The 15,265-nt window shown below is 39.1% G+C and overlaps 1 protein-coding gene across 1 annotated transcript; it reads right to left on the bottom strand.

Moving 5' to 3' along the window:
* Window positions 1-478: 478 nt before the first annotated feature.
* PSMA4 (proteasome 20S subunit alpha 4) lies at window positions 479-12,091 on the bottom strand. The gene is made up of 8 exons (XM_084816844.1): window positions 12,066-12,091; window positions 11,454-11,496; window positions 10,206-10,368; window positions 7,577-7,654; window positions 4,180-4,268; window positions 3,302-3,432; window positions 3,003-3,126; window positions 479-2,157 (listed from the first exon to the last, which is right to left on the bottom strand). The coding sequence occupies exons 1-8, from the start codon at window positions 12,066-12,068 to the stop codon at window positions 2,003-2,005; spliced, it is 786 nt and encodes a 261-aa protein (XP_084672970.1). The 5' UTR covers window positions 12,069-12,091; the 3' UTR covers window positions 479-2,002.
* Between the last annotated feature and the right edge of the window lie 3,174 nt (window positions 12,092-15,265).

The following is a 15,265-nucleotide window of genomic DNA, read 5'->3' on the forward strand; positions in this document are numbered from 1 at the left end:
CAGTGTTAAGAAATACCCCCACAAGACCAAAAATGTTAGCCTTTAGTAATAATAAAGCTTTACCTTTACAGTTATGATACTTTTCTAATATTTTGAGTTTAAAACATACTACTTAATGACATCAGAGACACATTTCTGGTTGTGGGACATTTTACCACCACAGGATACATTGTAAAATGGCTTGGGCAAGTAAAATGCCCCCCAAACACATTTGTGTATATTTTTGTGTGTTGGATAACGCAGTTATATTATTTTCAGCAATGGATACTTGTGTTCAAATAATTGGGACAGTTAAATATATTTTTCTTCTGTTTGCTGTGTTCTATATATGAAAATATAACTATCCTAAAAATCTGAGCCTGGTTAAGTCAGACGGAACATTGCCATTAGCTTTAAAAGGTTCAATGTTTTGTGCAAAAATGACACATGAATGTATCCGAAGCCACTAGGAATTAATCAAATTAAAACCTTAGATTCTTAATGTTTTAATTTGAGTGGTTAATTGCTAGTTGCAGTTTGCTGCTTGGTACAGCCTAACACAATTACCAATTAAAAAAAGAAAAGAATAGTTGTTCCTTTGTTCTAGTAAAATACCACTTTCTTCAAATAATTCTGCGAAGATTAAATCCAAATAATTTAAAATTATTGCTTATAGAATCCTCAACGAAGGATCCAGCTGACAATTCTTTTCCAGGAAGGACAAAGTATTAAAGTCATTGGAGCAATTAAAACATGAAAGAAAAAAACCCTTACAGCTGAACAGTTTTAATGGATATTTAAGGCAGCAATCCTATACTTACTACCTGGAGCAAGGCTCATTCGATTTAATAGAATTTACTTCTGAGGAAACATGCATAAGATTGTGTCGTCTCTTTTGGAAAATAATTTAAATGGAATAACTAGGAAATTGGCCTGTACCTGCAAGAGACATATATGCCAATAAACTAAAGATAAAATTGCTTGAGTCCATCATGACTTGGATACTACAGTTAATGCAGTTCCATTAGTAGAAGTGTGCAGAGCCCTGACTAGTTTAGTTTTATTGGATGACTTTCAGTTTGTTGAGGCCACGTTCAGTCAATCACCTGTGTGCTTGATCCTGGCTTGTTATATTAAATAGGGAGGGGATGTCTAGCTGGGTCCAGGAGGTTGTAAATTCCTTGAGAGTGGGGGTGATATGACCTCTTTAAAGGAGGTGGTAATTAGGCCATTCCTGAAAAAGGCTAATCTGGACCCAGAAGATCACATTCCTGGGCAAGTTGCTCAAGTAGCTGGTTGCTGGTCAAATCCAGACTCTCTTGAATGAAACTGATTAATTGGGTTCATTTCAGTCGAACGTTTCTGGCAAAATGTCATTATTCCTGCTGGCAAACTAACAGACTTTTCTAGATAATTTCACATCCATAATTTATTATGCTAATGCTAGAAGTCATTCTAAAAATAGACTGGAGGAGCTATACATTATACAAAATATTCCTCATTGTTAATGAAATCGTTTAGAAATTCCACTACATCTTTTCATACAGAATACTTTGAGAATGCATAAGATGTGTTGCCTTGTTCAGTAAGACATTTATTAAGTGTGATTTTAGACATCTTTGGGCACTAAGCAGTTTATTTTTTTTAGCTATCTTTGAAGATGAACAGATCTGCAAAAAATTTTTCCCAATCACCACTAAAAATAAATGAGGCAAAACATCCATTTGTTCTGCTGAACACCATTCCAGGTAGCCATATATGTCAAACCAAATTGTTTCCTACAGTAGCAGCTTATTAGATGTTACTGATGCAATCAGCACTTTGAGAATACCATTTTAAAACTTTTATTATGTAATAAAAAAGAAATAAAGATGAAAAGAACCAAGAAAATATAATTCACTGAGGAAAGGGGTTCTCTGTTTCAATGGAACAAAGGAGGTGATTCAATAAACAGCATTCCTGGATCCCTCATACCATCTTAGTTTATTGAGATGGCCCCTCCCCCACCTTCAAGGTGCTTGATTTATTTATCTTTTTCTTTTTGCTCTTTTTCTTTCTTTTCACGCTCTGCTTTGGCTTCTTCCTCTTCATGTTTCTTTATCAACACTTCAACTTCTTTTTGCTTTAAAACTCTTATTACCGTCTTTCCATTCTCTCTTGTCAGGGTTGCAATCTCAACTGAAACATGGAGAATGTATTTATTACATTTTATTACAATTTATATATTTCTATCATCAGAGGTAATCTAGAATTACAGGCAACCAAAGAAGAAAGGCATGCACTCCCTACAAAAAAAGATTATATTGTATGTATTACATATGAAAGGGACTGCCTTAAATTACTGAATTGGCAAGGATTCAAAATATTAACATACTGAACATACCATTTTAACAACATACTGAACTAGAGCCAATAAAATCTTATTTGTGACAACTCTCCACTAACAGTAGAAAAGCCTGCACTAAACTGTAAGATAAAGATGGAAGATGTGATGGTGCCCAACAGATACTAAAGTGCTCTGTCATCAGTGCTAAAATCAAGTAAGATCTGCTAGCAATCCAGAGTAAATACAGAATTTTGGAAAGTGATGTGAAAACATTTGAGGAGTTTTAATGTTAAAGTAATCCATTGTGCATAGTCTTGAGCACATCAAAGAGAAATGTACCAACTGGGCTTCAGGAAACCTGTTAATGGGGTGATTATTTCTCATCATGGGGAGCTTTCTAACCACTGATGGCTACTGCTATACATGATAAAACAAAGTTTTCAGTCTTTCATTGGACCCAGGTTATTGAATCATAACTGTCTGTGCTAGGCACAGTTGTCCTACTCATATGAAGACATGGAAAAAGTATCATGGGTGACAGACTGTTTTTTTTAAATGTCAGTTAAATTGAGCAGTAGCAACACTACACCAAATGCAATATTTATTAAGCTGAGACAACACCTCTCCCAAACGAAAGCTAAGACCAATTAAGATGGCATCCTAAAATCTTTACATGCAAAGACACAGTACTGCTCACCTTTCTCTGCAGAGAGTTTACTAACATCCATGGTTTTGTTCAGGACTTTGACAGCTAAAGCAAGTGCAGATTTCAAGGTCATTTCTCCCTCTTTATAGTCTTGCTTTAACATTGACACAGCTGCCTGTTAAAGAACATAAAAAGTGACACTGGAGTTTTACTTTGGGTGTATGCAAGACTGAGGAAGTAGCGACACCTACTAGATGAAACCAGCATAAAGAAGCTCCTGTTGTATACTCTCTTACATTATTTCTCAAAATACAGAAAAAAAAGTATATTTACACAAGAGACAAACTTACAGCACTATTGTTTCCAATGCATGTAGCTTTCCATCCACCATAGTTTCCACTAGGATCACTCTGATACAGCTGGAATCCATAATGCTTATCCCAGCCGATATACAGCAATGAAACACCAAAAGGACGTTTTCCTGTTAAATACAAGGTCATGGGTGATTTAAATTAAGTAGTACAATTTGCCAAGAGTCCTGCTTTAAAAGGGGAAAAGTCAAGATGACTGCAAAATCCTTTCCTATGAACTTGGATTTAATAGATTGCCCTGTACTTCTGCTCCTTAAGATAAGCACGGAATAAATCCCTCCCAGTTTCTTTTAGAGATGTGTGGAAAAAAAGAAACTGGATATTTCTCTTTGGTGCTCATGTGGTATACCCATAGTTTCTGTGAAGGAGTCAATGCTTAAGGTTGATGAGCTGCAATACCATCTGCAATTTCTTGTAGCACTACTTTATACCGATATCTGAGAACTGATTTTTCCACCTTGTTCTAAAGTCTTTATTGAACACAAATACCTAATGCATTTCAGAAATTAGCCACAATGGGCAGACTTGTCAAGCATTGCAAGAAGGTCTGTGAACACATTTCTTAAATAAAAAGCATAGCCTGAAAATACACCTGTTGTCCTCTTTTCTATGCTCCATCCAGAGAGAGTTTAGAGCACCAAAAGACAATTCGTTCAGCTGGACTGATTTACCTTCACCAGGTAAAAACTTATCTGCCATTATGTCAGCCCGCTAGAGCAAGTCACTACTTGAAGAAGCCCTTCAACAACATGCTCTGGCCAACCTGAAGCCACCACTTTTATAGGACATGCTTTTGTATCAATTGCTATGCACTGTTTAAAGTTACTTTTATTTTACAACTGAAGTAAAAATGTTACCTCCAAACTGCGTATAAGCTTGCTTGATATCACATAGGGCTGTTACCAATTGCTCACAAGGAATTGGCTCTTGATACTGTAACAGGTATCTAGAACATAAAAAGCACAATATTTAGGAATAAGCTTATGATTTAGATGCAATGAATTAAGTTTTTGAACAACTCTTAAGTCAGGCTAGGTGCAAATGTTGAAAATAAATAAAATGTAAAACAAAACTCCCCTCTTTTGCACAAAGTAGACATGAATACAGACTCCGTTAACTTTTACATTCAGACGCTAACAGATTGCCATATTTGGAAACAAAATATGTATTTTCTCTCCTCAGGTCAAGGGCAGAATAGATACATGGGAGGGAGGAGGAATGGTCCTCTCATTATTATTTTGCTTCCTTTCACTTTCCCCTTGCCTTGCCTCAAGCCACATCGTTTTACTGCAGCCTGGAGGATATAAGCTAACCTGTACAGGGGTTGTCACGCAACACAGGTGAAGGCTGATGCATAGAGAATCCTGCCTTACGAAAAAAGTGGTGCTGCATCTACAGTTACCGTCAAAGGCCTTGTGGAATTAATTAGAAGGCTGAGCCAAAACCAGCCAGCTAGTTTGGGATTAGTTTTTTGTCAAGCTTTTTTTCCCATTGTCTCTTATTAATGTTTGTTTTGGCCTCCCTCTTAAAAATGTTAAGTGATTTTTAGTTGTACTGGGTTAGGCAATCCCAGAGTGAGTCCTGAAGAGAGCAGTAGAAAGAGTTGCATAGTTTCTAAACTGGTCCCCCCAAAAAACAACAACACCCTCCATCCTCACCAGGTCAGGGAAGCTTCTCAGCCTTGGAAAGAAGGTGGAGTACAGTTCCCAAGCTAGTCCAAAGACAGAATAAGTCAAATCTAAGTTGAAGTAGCGTGCGTAAAGCCTCCCTTCCAGCCCATGTGATTGTCAGCAGCCCTGCCCACACAATGGGGGTAGGATGGGGACTTACATAGAGCATATACAGAAAGGCTCAGCTCTGGCTTTCCCGCTCCCCCACTCCCCATTACCCAAGTAGGTCCATCTAGTCCAGCATTCTGTTCACACAGTGGCCAACCAGCTGCCCACGGGAAACCCACAAGCAGGACAGGAGTGCAACAGCAGCTTCCCACCCAAGTTCCCCAGCAAGTGTTGTACAGAGGCCTACTCCTTCATACTGGGGCGAGCATAGAGCCATCAGGGCGAGTAGCCACTGATACTTATCCTCCATGAATTTGTCTAACCCCCTTGTAATGCCATCCAAATTGCTGGTCATCATGTCTCGTGGTAGTGAATTCCACAGTCTAACTATGTGCTGTGTGAAGAAGTCCTTCATTTTATCTGTCCTGAATCTCATTCAATCAAGCTTCATGGGATGACCTTGGGTTCTCCCTATCCACTTTCTCCACACCATGCATAATTTTGTACACCTTTATCATGTCTCCCCTTAACTTTCCTTTTCTCCAAGCTAAACAATCCCAGCTGTTGTAACCTTCCCTCATAGGGGAGTTGCTCCAACCCCTTGATCATTTTAGTTGCCCTTTTTCCAACTTCACAATATATATATATTTAAGGTGAGGTAACCAGAACTGTCCATAGTATTCTAAGTGTGGTAGCACAATAGTTTTGTATAAGGGCAGTACGATCTTGGCATTTTATTCTCAGTTCCTTTCCTACTTATGCCTAGTATGGAATGTGTCTTTTTTCAAAGCAGCCACACACTGGTTTGACATTGTTAATGACCTGTCCACCACAACCCCAAGATCTCTTTCTTGGTCAGTCACTGCTAGGTCAGATCCCATCAGCTTATAGCTGAAACTGGGATTTTTTTGCCCCAATGTGTCTCACTCTACACATGCTTACACTGAACTGCATTTGCCACTTGATGTCCATTCTCTCAGTTTGGAGAGATCCTTTTGGCGCTCCTCGCAATGCTTTTTTGTTTTAACCACCCTAAATTATTTGGTGTCAGCAAACTCAGCTTGAAGACTGCAGTTGTCTTTTTTTTAATGGAAAGATGAAAGTGTAAGAAAAACAAACACTGGGGGGATATGGAGAGAAACAAGGAAAAATCAGGGTAGGAAGACAGCAGCAAAAAGATGGGCCAATGCAGTTAAAATTGAAAAGTGGGTCCCAAATAGCAGGTTTGGTTCTCAGAACTATAAAGGTGGAGGACTACTCATTCAATCAACCTGTTTTAATTGTCTATTTTTGTCTATTTTCCCTCAAGGTGGATACATGATATTGCTGTCTTAGCAAATAACTATGTAACCTAGAGAGGACAGGTTGTCCTACTCAGTCCTTTACACTCAGGCACAATCAGATAAATTTGACTATCCTTGAGAAATGTTATTCTATTTTAAAGACTTCCAAACCTTTGTTTTAATGATTGCTCAGCTACCTGCAAAATCAAAGTTCTTCCTGGAATTCTGGTCAGTGATCATGATCCAGACCAAGATATCGGAGATTTATAGGGCAACCCCATAATTTCTTCTCAGAATTCAGCCCCATTGAGACCAGTGAGGCTTTCTTCCAGGCAAACAGGGACATGATTGCAGCCTTACAGTACAATCCTAATGGACCGATGCTCTATAGACAGATCTTGGAGCCCCTCTGCTCAACCAGAGCCCTGCTGGCACGACGAGGGTGGAGGCTTTTACACTGTTTGTCCTCTGTTTAAAGTATTTCCAACTAGATCGGTTTCATAAGAGAAGTTTTCAGTGGCGGTTGGCGGGGAGGGGATTAATAATATGATCTCCTTCTCCATCGTTATAATCTTTTCTACAGCCATAGAGGACAACTGCACCATCCTGGGGAGCCAAAGGATTGCTCTGCCCACCATGTATTTACTTCCCCAATTGATCGTGCTTAATCTGGCTGAATTTACCATAATGTTACTTTGTGTGATTTCCTCCATGACTGATCTAAAATGGCCAGTATAAAATGAAGGTGTCTGAAATACGTTTTAAGTAAGGTAAAATCAATAGCTTAATTACATTTCTGTAGAGTAGTGCTGTAGTCTTCAGCACAATTACTAGGAAGTAAATTCCACTGAAGTAAGCAGGACTTTTTTCTAAATAGGTATAAGGATTAGACTACAATATCTTGTTTTAAAAAAACTGTTCAGTCTAGTAATCAACTCCTTTGAACATGGAAATATTTACTTCTAGGCAGTAAATTTTAGAACTGGATTTACATGGCTATATAAACATTGTCCTTTTATGCTAGGACTTACATGTTATTAGCACATTTTAATAAAACCTTACCCCCCCCCGCCCATTCCTTAAAAACCAAGCACTTCTAGCAAGTTTGTCATATTGCTGGATTTTAGTCTGAGCCCTGGATTGGCTTGTCACAAATTTGTCTTTAAAAGCTCCTACCATTCTTGCGCTCATACCTTTGTGCAATCAGCCTCAGTTCATTTGTTAGCACATTGGCATCTGAAGTTATGCCAGCCACACTGCAAGCCATATCCCTGAAAGATAACAAGTCCACCGTGTTAGACCATGAGCTTTATGTACTCTGTGGTAAAGCAGAGGCACCATTACATAACGCTATCACCTACTTAGCTCCAGCCACGGCAGCGTCTTCACTACACAGACCTGGTTCACATACAATGAGCAACCCATGCTTAACAAACGATGGGTTGTTTGGAAGTGCACGGGAGTGAGCTGGCTCCCACTCACTCATTTCCATTTTGCTAAACAGCCCAGGACTGCCCTGCTTCTGGGCTGTTCTTCATAAAGTGCAAACCCAGAACTCTTGAGTTGTTGAGGGAGAAACAACCCAAAGTTTGAACCCATGGTTTGTTCTTGGGTTCAAACTCTGGGTTGTCTCTCCCTCAACAAACCAGGGATGGGGCATCCAGCACACTCACTCACAAACAACCCATGATTTTTTAACCATGGGTTGTTTATTGTGAACCAGGTCATAGTAATCACTCAGCAGGCTATGGTTTCTCAAATGGTTTGTATTAATACGCTACATGTGCTTCTATGAGCATTAAAATTAATGCACAGATTCTCATAATGAAACATACAATTGGACTTCTGTCATGACTGGATAGCCAGTTTCCATTTTAGTGGTCACCTCTCATGTTTTTCCAGCAATACAAACACAGGTCACAAACATTTGTCAGAAGACAACAAAAACTGCATGTATGGAAAATCCAATTGCAGACCATCCCAAAGCAAAGGAACCTGACCTCCCAAAGGTGCAGGGTAAAACTGATGTTGAGACATAGCAACTGGGTGCTTACTTACTGGAGAACAAACATAGCTGGAAGTATATAGGGTTGCCAGATTCAGTATCAGATAGGGCATGTAGGAAGGAACATTTCAGAAGATGTGTCACAAACCACTGCAGAAGTATTGGGGGCAGGGGGGAGGCTTCATGTGCCAAAATTTTTGCATCAACACAGGAACAAAGGCAGAAGCTGCAAATAGATCCTGGTTGGAAGGGAAGAATGTAGCACTGGGTCTCCCTCTTGTAGGTAGGAAAAGGCTGAAAGCCTGTCAGCTCTAAAGGGTTCTCAAACTAGTACCGCTCCTAGAAATGCAACTGAAAGCTGCTGCCAGAGATGTTAAAATCTATTTAGCTGTAACTGCTTTCTAGACAAAAAGTGCTTTGTCTCTGCAATTGTTCTAATTGGCTTTTGCTAAATGCTTTTCTTACTGAATTTAAGGAGGATAATAAAATATCCAGTGTTGCAGCTGAAGGAAATCAAACCAAGTAATCTAAGGAGTGGATTCAAGAAATGAAAGAATAGCAAGAGCAAATATAAGTAATTGGTATGGAACCCAAGTGGAATTTCTAGGCAAGCTGATACATTGGTGTGATAAAACACTCCCGACTAGCCCTCAGGATCAGAGAAAAAGGTTATGATCCATATTGATGTCCACAGAAACAACTATAGTAGATACAGAAGCATATAGTAGATATGCTTCTATACCATGGAATGTTTTATTTTATTATTATTTTTATTTATTACATTTTTATACTGCCCAATAGTCAAGGCTCTCTGGGCAGTTCCCAATTAAAACCATAAAATACAACTTGAAAAAACATGATATAAAACCTTTACAAGATTAAAAAAATATCAGGTAAAACCCAGATAAAACCCAGCAGCAGTTACAGCAGTTCACTAGCTAGATATGAAGAATGCTGGATACAAGCAGCAAATTAATTGTGCTCTATCAAAGGCAGAACAAATGAATAAAGAACAGTTAAAGGGCTGGAATGAACTTGTGAGAAGTTGCTCAGCTGTATGAAACTCTGTATGGAAAATCAAACACTGACAAAGACTCCAAAAAGCCATGGAGTGACTGTAATAAAGTAAGAAGGTATTGTTCATATTGTTCATGTGGGAGAGAGCCTTCTCTGCTGCAGCACCCCGGTTGGGGAATGCCCTCCCCTTGGAGGCCTGATTGGCGCAGACATTGGTCTCATTTTGGCACCAAGTAAAAACATGGCTTTTTACCAAAGCCTTTGAGGGCTAAATGCATTCCCTAGCACATTGTTTTAACTGTTTTATTGTTTTAGATTTTAACTGGTATTAGCTTATTTAATAGTTTAATATGTTTTTAGGTCTTTCAATTATTGTTTTATACTGTTTAAATTGATTTTATCTGTAGGCCGCCCTGAGATCTTAATAATATAGGGCAGGATAGAAATATTTTAATAATTAAAATATTGGGCAAGTCAAATATAGAATATTTTTGTTGAAATATGGGGTGGTTACTGAATGTTTCCATGTTGTGTGCAGACTGATGGCATTATACATCAACCTACTACAATGAAAGAATGCCTGCATTATGTTTATTCCTAGATATGAACTCTTGCTATGACACTAGCCCTGAAAAAAATAAGGAACAGACACTGAAAGGAGCAGGACACCAGAGAGATATAAATCTCATAATCTAAACTGAAAACTAATCTTACCAAGCTTCAACAAATTTCATGAAGACAGTTTAAATGACAGCATTAGTCAGATATATACAAAGCAGTTATAACAGTATCAAACTTACTCATTGAGCTTATATATTTTTTCTGAAAAAAAGACTTCATCCAGAAGTTTATGGATGTTGCGCCTTTCTGCTGCCAGCAATACTCCATCATTAGCCAGAATTCCTAAGCAGGTGCCTGCATGTCCAATGGCTTCCATAGCATATTCCACCTGATACAGGCGGCCTAAGAGGAGAAATTGGTAGCAGAGCCAGTAATTTAAACTCTAGGCCACCAAGTCACACAAGCATAAAATGTTTTTCACTGCTGTTCTGGGAGTTAGAGGTGGTCCAGAAGAACAAAAACAGAACATATATTAACCAATTTCAGGTAGAGGAATACAATCAAGATAAAAATGAAAGACTACTGCTTTTAGAAATAATGACGTAAATTTTATAGTTAAGGTAACCAAGATTAAAATGCATGATGCTCACAACACAATACTATGAATATTTATTTGGAAGCAAGTACCACTGTTTTCAATAGGACTTACTATGCCCAGTAAAGTGTGCATAGGATCGCAGCTTCAGATGAACAGCATCAACTGCTATAAAAATGAAAATAACTCAGGCTATCAAATCCTTGTGCTTCATGGCACAGCCAGTAAGAATTATTTCTTCAAGCCTTACCTACACCTCTGACCATGTATGTCTAAAGCAGCAATGCTAATCATACTAGCTAGGGAGTAAATCCCACTGGACACAGTGGAACTTACTTCCAAGTAAGTATACATAGGATTGTGCTGTAGATCTACGTGACAATGTAGTTGTGAATACTTCAAGGATGGCTGGGGTTATTTCTGTTGAGATGATGGCAGACAATATAGTATGATGGCCATGAGAGTGAACTCTGGGCCAGGAAGCCTCTGAATCAAATCTCACTTTAGTCAAGAACTTACTGGCTCATTTTGCACATAATGGTAAACCATAGTTTAGTGGTACATGAATAAGCAGCAGTGAGCCTTCCAGTGAGGCTGCAAGGAGGACATTAGAAACAGCCACTTCCTGTTTTAAACTAACCAGAATGTCTCATTACATCTGAAGAAGGCAAGCTGCAGCTAGTTTAAACAAGCCAGGATCAAAAACCACAGTTTGATCCTGGCTTGTTTCAACTACATAGATACTATATATATAGATTTTCTGTATTATTATATGAACTACAGAATATACTGTATATGCTGTCAAACACACATGAACCATTTCAGATAATTATAAACACTTGTGAATTTCAATGTTTTTCCTTCTTCCTTCCTCTTTTTGCCATGCAATTACCTTCTGGGGAGAAGATTGTAGTTCGGGAATCATATCTTCGAGACTGCAAAGTAGAGGAGTATTAAAAAGTCAAATCAAATGATGAAATGTAACATCCATAATACTTTTGAATAAGCACACATTAGTGTTTATACTTGGAAACACCATTTTGGTAGGTAGCTGAACCTCCTGTTGGTTTTACCCCTCTCAACTGCATCCCAAATTAGAACCCCTTTAGTCTGTCCCAGAAAACGCAACAGGAGCCACACGGAACTGAGTCAGCCTTTATCTCTCACTGTGTCCCATTTCCATGCACACCAGAAACACACATTTCTGTGCATGATCACTGTGCTGGAGAGGAGCTGTTGCCAGAAGGGAAGGGGCAGTCACTTTTGGCAAACTCATCTGTTGACTCCTGTATTCAAGGCACATGGAATTGCTATAAGTGAGCCCACATTTATGATCTTCATAATAAACTGGCTTTTAGTTTTTCTAAAGAACGAGATTTTATTCTGCATATATTAATGCACCTATCAGCATAAGCCACATTCCCCCACTATTCCATTAGCCTTGTTCCACAATCCTGCAATTACTTCTGTATTCATTTCTCACGGAATTAGGACAGAAACTCACCATGGTGCTTCTAGGCTGTACTATCCTGTAAAAGAAAACAAGCGTTTTAGATGGAACTTATCCTATAGTATTACACACAGGATTGCCAGCTTTCCTTTTTTTTTACTGGCTGTCTCCTATGCATTTAACAGCAGCCCCGTCGCCCAGTAATTTAGCACTTCAAGCTTGTCCCTCATTTCTCCATGCCAAGAACAGTTTCACCTCCTACATCTCTGTAAAACATACCCATGAAAGACACAGGAGCAGGGCCAGTAAGGAAGTTGGCTATGCTAATCACATATACCAATGACATCCTACACTTGCCAAAAGACAATAGGTGAAACAAGTTGTGATTGACATGTTTTTCTAACACTGACATGGAGATCTAACAAAGAGGCTTGCAGCACCATCAGATGCATGAAGTGTTATCCTTAGTCAGCAGGTATTTGTACATGTGCGCATGCGCACACATATACACAAACACAGACACACATGAGTGGAGAGAAAAAAGCTGTCTGGCTACAATTAGTAGTTATTTTATAGGAGGGAAAAGATGTGCTAAAGGCTCAGTCTAACTGGCAACCACACCCCCGTTTGTGGAAACTTTGCCCCCCAAATAAATGAAAGCTGGAAGTGGCTAAGAGAAAAGTACCTTACACACAATCAAAATCAATTTATTCTGTTTTTATTATTTCACATGCTTCAGGGCTAAGCTCCAGGACCAAGCTCCAACTGACATTAGGCCATGCCCACAACGAAAGCAAATGATCAACTAGGCAGAGGCTGATGTATGATAAATGCCATCATGATAACTTGATATAAAGACATCCATCAGCATAACTGTACTGAAATGTTGCTAACAGGAAGAGAACCCAGTCTTCTGAGGTAATGGACATTAAAAACTCTTATATTAGGATTTACTTCAAAACAGAACCTCATAGGAGATCACAATTTCCCCTTTTGATTACACTGCACTAGATCACTTAAAAGTTGCTTAAAACCTTCCACTCTCATCTCGTTTGCACTGCCAGCATTCTTTGCCAGAGAGATAGTGAAAGCAAAACTAGAGGCACATTACCCGCTTAAAACACATTACTCATTAAATCCTTTTGCTAACACTATGTTACTATTAATGTAATTCAAGAGAAGTAGAGCACTGCTTGACCAACATTTAAATGCACATTTATGGGTCAAGGAAGGAAGGATTCTGATACATGTTAGCAATTAAATGTATGGAATCAGTGTGCATGTAGTTTATTCAGATTAAAAGCCAAGAACGAGGTTAGGATTATCTGCATATGGTATAGGAGAGAGCTTCCATTAGGATCACTTTCAACTCATCCTGTAGATGTTTACTTAGATATAAATATCACTGAGCTCCAAGGTAAATGTGGACTGAAACAGCAATCTTATTCACAACAGAGAAAAAGCAAATGCACCCATAACTATAGAAACCTATATTAGCCTGCAATCCTACGCAAACTTGGAGTAAACGTGCAAAGAATTTTGCTGCACAACTGGTATTTCCCCTGTTTTCTATGAAGCTCAGGTGTTTGGCATGATAAATCTCAGAGCGATGACAAGGCAACTAATTTCCACTGTGATTTCTTTCTCCTCAGCAGCTATAGACTGGCTTAAAAATCACAGCAGACAATATTTTTATTAAGGCCAATTTTTATAACTCCCAAAGAAGTGAACAGGTTATCATTTTGCCAAGCAACGTCCCTTTCTCTTCGACTCTTATTTAATTTTTGCTTAACATCCAGTCAAATGACTTTTGTTCAACATGCACACAATTTCATGACATTTTAGTCTGTCCTAAAAAAAGAGATGACCCTACTGTTATTTTTGGATATTTATAATATATATTGTTCTAATTGGACCAATGAAGGCCCCTGTAACTTTCCCTCAGAGCTGTGAGGGATACTGAGGCTTCCATAGGGGCAGCCATCTAAATCTATGACAGCAAAAACAACCAAGAGTTTTGTGGCACCTTAAAGACTAATGCATTTACCGTGGAAGGAACTTTTCATAGAAGAGAGCCCACTTTGTCAACTGTAAGAAGCAACACCAGGATGTCTGTGTTATCATCAACACACTCCTATGGGTTGTGCCCTCCATGATCGTAAGCCCCCAAACTTATAATCATACTATGCAGGGTGGGAGGAGTGGCAGAGGTGATCTTCACCTCCCTGTCCTCCCCTCCTGCAATCTTAGCTAGACAGGTTTTTTTGCCCATCCACTGCAAGCAGTCAGCGTGTTTTTTTCCACACTGGCTGTGAGGGGAAGTTGGATCTCCAATTCCCCCCTCAGAGGTTGGAGCGCCGTCTCCAACCTCAGATCGGGAAATCCAAAATATCCTGTGGCCGATGACCTCCACTCTTTGTATTTATTCTCTTTGCATCCATAACTATCAACTAAGGATAACATGTTGTGCTTCCAATGACGTGGACTCTAGTCCACAAAAGCTTATAATAGATGTGTTAAATCTTTAATGTGCCACAAGACACTTGGCTGTTTTAGATGCATGAAGTGTTATTCTTGGTGTGTGCGTGTGTACACATACACAATCTGATAGAAAGATAAACACTCAGGTACAGAGAAAAATAATGAAACAGTTTGGAGATAAGAAAGATAGAATCATAGAATAGTAGGGTTGGAAGGGGCCTACAAGGCCACTGAGTCCAACCCCCTGCTCAATGCAGGAATCCACATCAAAGCATCCCTGACAGGTGTCTGGCCAGCCTCATCTTGAATGCCTCCAGTGTGGGGGAGCCCACGACGTCCCCAGGTTATTGGTTCTATTGTTGTATTGCTCAAACAGTCAGGAAGTTTTTCCTGATGTTCAGCTGGAATCTGGCTTCCTGTAACTTGAGCCCATTATTCCGTGTCCTGCACTCTGGGATGATCGATAAACACCCAAGTAGAGAGAAAAATGATGAAACAGTTTGGAGGTAACAAAATTGTAAAGAGTTTGGGGTGACAATCCAATTGGAAACATCTAAGGGACGATGATGGGAAAAAAAAAAAATGAAATAGAGATCAATCTCTCCTTCTGAAAGAAGACAAATCAGAACCCTCCTAACCTACCCAGTGATTTAAAAAATGGAAAGAGCGGCCACTTTTTTGTTTGTTCGTGGCAAGACACCTCTGCTTTTAACAGTAATCAATGTAATAATCAACGCAGCAAACCAAAAAACAGCTACTGACAGATGCAGCTA

Source organism: Heloderma suspectum, chromosome 11 (assembly GCF_057233095.1).
Source record: "Heloderma suspectum isolate Gila_16-S chromosome 11, 16-S_ref, whole genome shotgun sequence".
Taxonomy (NCBI): domain Eukaryota; kingdom Metazoa; phylum Chordata; class Lepidosauria; order Squamata; family Helodermatidae; genus Heloderma; species Heloderma suspectum.

What these genes read in the sequence shown, in the direction of transcription:
- PSMA4 (XM_084816844.1), bottom strand. An exon ending in CTGAGGCTGATTGCACAAAG is followed by an intron (nt 4,269 to 7,576) that starts GTATGAGCGCAA and finishes TTTATGTTCTAG; the next exon opens with ATACCTGTTACAGTATCAAG. An exon ending in TAAACTCTCTGCAGAGAAAG is followed by an intron (nt 2,158 to 3,002) that starts GTGAGCAGTACT and finishes TCCATGTTTCAG; the next exon opens with TTGAGATTGCAACCCTGACA.